The sequence below is a fragment of the Nicotiana attenuata genome, unplaced genomic scaffold (genome assembly GCF_001879085.1).
Source record: "Nicotiana attenuata strain UT unplaced genomic scaffold, NIATTr2, whole genome shotgun sequence".
Classification (NCBI taxonomy): Eukaryota; Viridiplantae; Streptophyta; class Magnoliopsida; order Solanales; family Solanaceae; genus Nicotiana; species Nicotiana attenuata.
This window is the reverse complement of record NW_017670303.1, coordinates 324,330-326,259: the sequence shown is the minus strand read 5'-3', so window position 1 is coordinate 326,259 and position 1,930 is coordinate 324,330. Positions and strand designations below refer to the sequence as shown.

At 53.6% G+C, this 1,930-nt stretch overlaps 1 protein-coding gene across 1 annotated transcript; it reads right to left on the bottom strand.

Moving 5' to 3' along the window:
• Positions 1 to 733: 733 nt before the first annotated feature.
• Positions 734 to 1,645, bottom strand: LOC109237503 (serine/arginine-rich splicing factor RSZ22A-like). Its single transcript, XM_019403817.1, has 3 exons — positions 1,542 to 1,645; positions 1,089 to 1,214; positions 734 to 929 (listed from the first exon to the last, which is right to left on the bottom strand). The coding sequence occupies exons 1-3, from the start codon at positions 1,643 to 1,645 to the stop codon at positions 734 to 736; spliced, it is 426 nt and encodes a 141-aa protein (XP_019259362.1).
• Positions 1,646 to 1,930: the final 285 nt, after the last annotated feature.

The window sequence follows — 1,930 nt, the reverse complement described above, 5'->3', positions numbered from 1 at the left end:
GAATGAACCCCTTATCTAGGAGTTCCTGAAGCTGATCCTTTAGTTCTTTCAACTCCGCTGGTGCCATGCGATACGGAGTAATGGAAATGGGCTGAGTGCCCGGCACCAGATCAATACCAAAATCAATGTCCCTGTCCGGTGGCATGCCCGGCAGGTCTGCTGGAAACACATCAGGAAAGTCCCTCACAACGGGAACAGAATCAAGACTAGGAGTCTCAGCTCCAACATCTCTCACAAAAGCCAAATACGATAGACAACCTTTCCCAACCATCCGCTGGGCCTTTAGGAAAGAAATCACCCTGCTTGGAACATAGTCAGTCATACCACGCCACTCAATCCTCGGAACACCCGGTATAGCCAACGTGACTGTCTTAGCATGACAGTCCAGAATAGCATGGCACGGAGATAACCAATCCATGCCCAGAATAACATCAAAATCCACCATACTCAACAGTAACAAATAAACTCGGGTCTCTAGACCCCCAATAGTCACCAAACAAGAACGATACACATGGTCTACAACAATAGTATCACCTACCGGGGTGGATACGTGCACAGGTAAAGCAAGACACCCACAGGTCGTACCCAGATGATGGGCAAAATATGAAGACACATAAGAATAGGTAGAACCGGGATCAAACAAGACAGAAGCATCCCTGTGGTAGACTGAGACAATACCTGTGATAACAACATCTGATGCAATGGCGTCCCTCATATCTAGGAGAGCATAGAATCAAGCCTGGCCACCGCCAGATCGGTCTCCACCCCTAGGGCGGCCCCTGGCTGCCTGGCTCCCACCCCTACCTGACTGGGAGGGTGCTGAAGTAGCTGGAGTAGAAGACGGGGGCTGATCTCTCTGCTGAAACCGACCACCACGACGTCGAGGACACTCCCTCTTCATATGGCCAAACTCACCGCACTCGTAGCAACTGCCTGGTGCTGGAGAAGGGGACTGAAGGGAACCCATCGCTGCAGAAGAACATTGGGCTGAAGAGGCATGAGAAGAGCTCTGTGCTAGGAGGGCACTAAGTGAAGGCTGGCCCTGCTGGAATCCCTGATGACCACGGCCTGAGGAAGCACCACTATACTCTGGGCGAGTTGACTTAGGAGGGCTGAAGGAACGACCTCTACCACGCTGGAACTGGCCCCTAAACGGAGCACCACCGAAACTGCCTGAACCTCGAGGCCTCTTGGCCTCCCACTCCTCACGCTCCCTACGGCGAACCGTCTCAATATCATGAGCAATATCAACTACCTCCTCGAACGAGGCACCCAAAACCCTCTCTCTGGTCATAAAAATGCGGAGTGAATAGTTGAGGCCATCCACGAACCTCCTAATCCTCTCCCGATCTGTCGGGATCATCCAAGTAGCATGACGAGCTAGCTGTGAAAATCTCATCTCGTACCGGGTCACAGACATGTCCCCCTGAGTCAACCACTCAAACTGACAACGCAGCTCCTCCATGCGAGACTGCGGTACGTACTTCTCTAGAAAGAGAGTGGAGAACTGCTGCCATGTAAGGGGCGCTGCACCAACAGACCTACGCCTCTCCAAATCCTCCCACCATGTAAATGCAGCCCCTGAGAACTGGAAAGTAGTAAAAGCCACTCCACTCGACTCCAAGATCCCTGCGGTGCGAAGCATACGCTGACACTTGTCAAGAAACCCCTGGGCATCCTCGCCCTCAGCACCACTGAACGCCGGAGGCTGGAGCCTACCGAACCTCTCAAGACGACGCTGCTCATCGTCTGGCATAACTGGAACCACATAGTCTGGAGCTGGTGCAGCTGGTGCAACTGGGGCAACTGGGACAGCTGGTGCAACTGGTGCAACTGGTGCAACTGGTGCAACTCCCGGTATCTGCAGCCCCTGAACAACCTGCTCAGGTGTGCGGGCAGCGGGGGTCTGATTGCCTCCCCCGATCTGTGA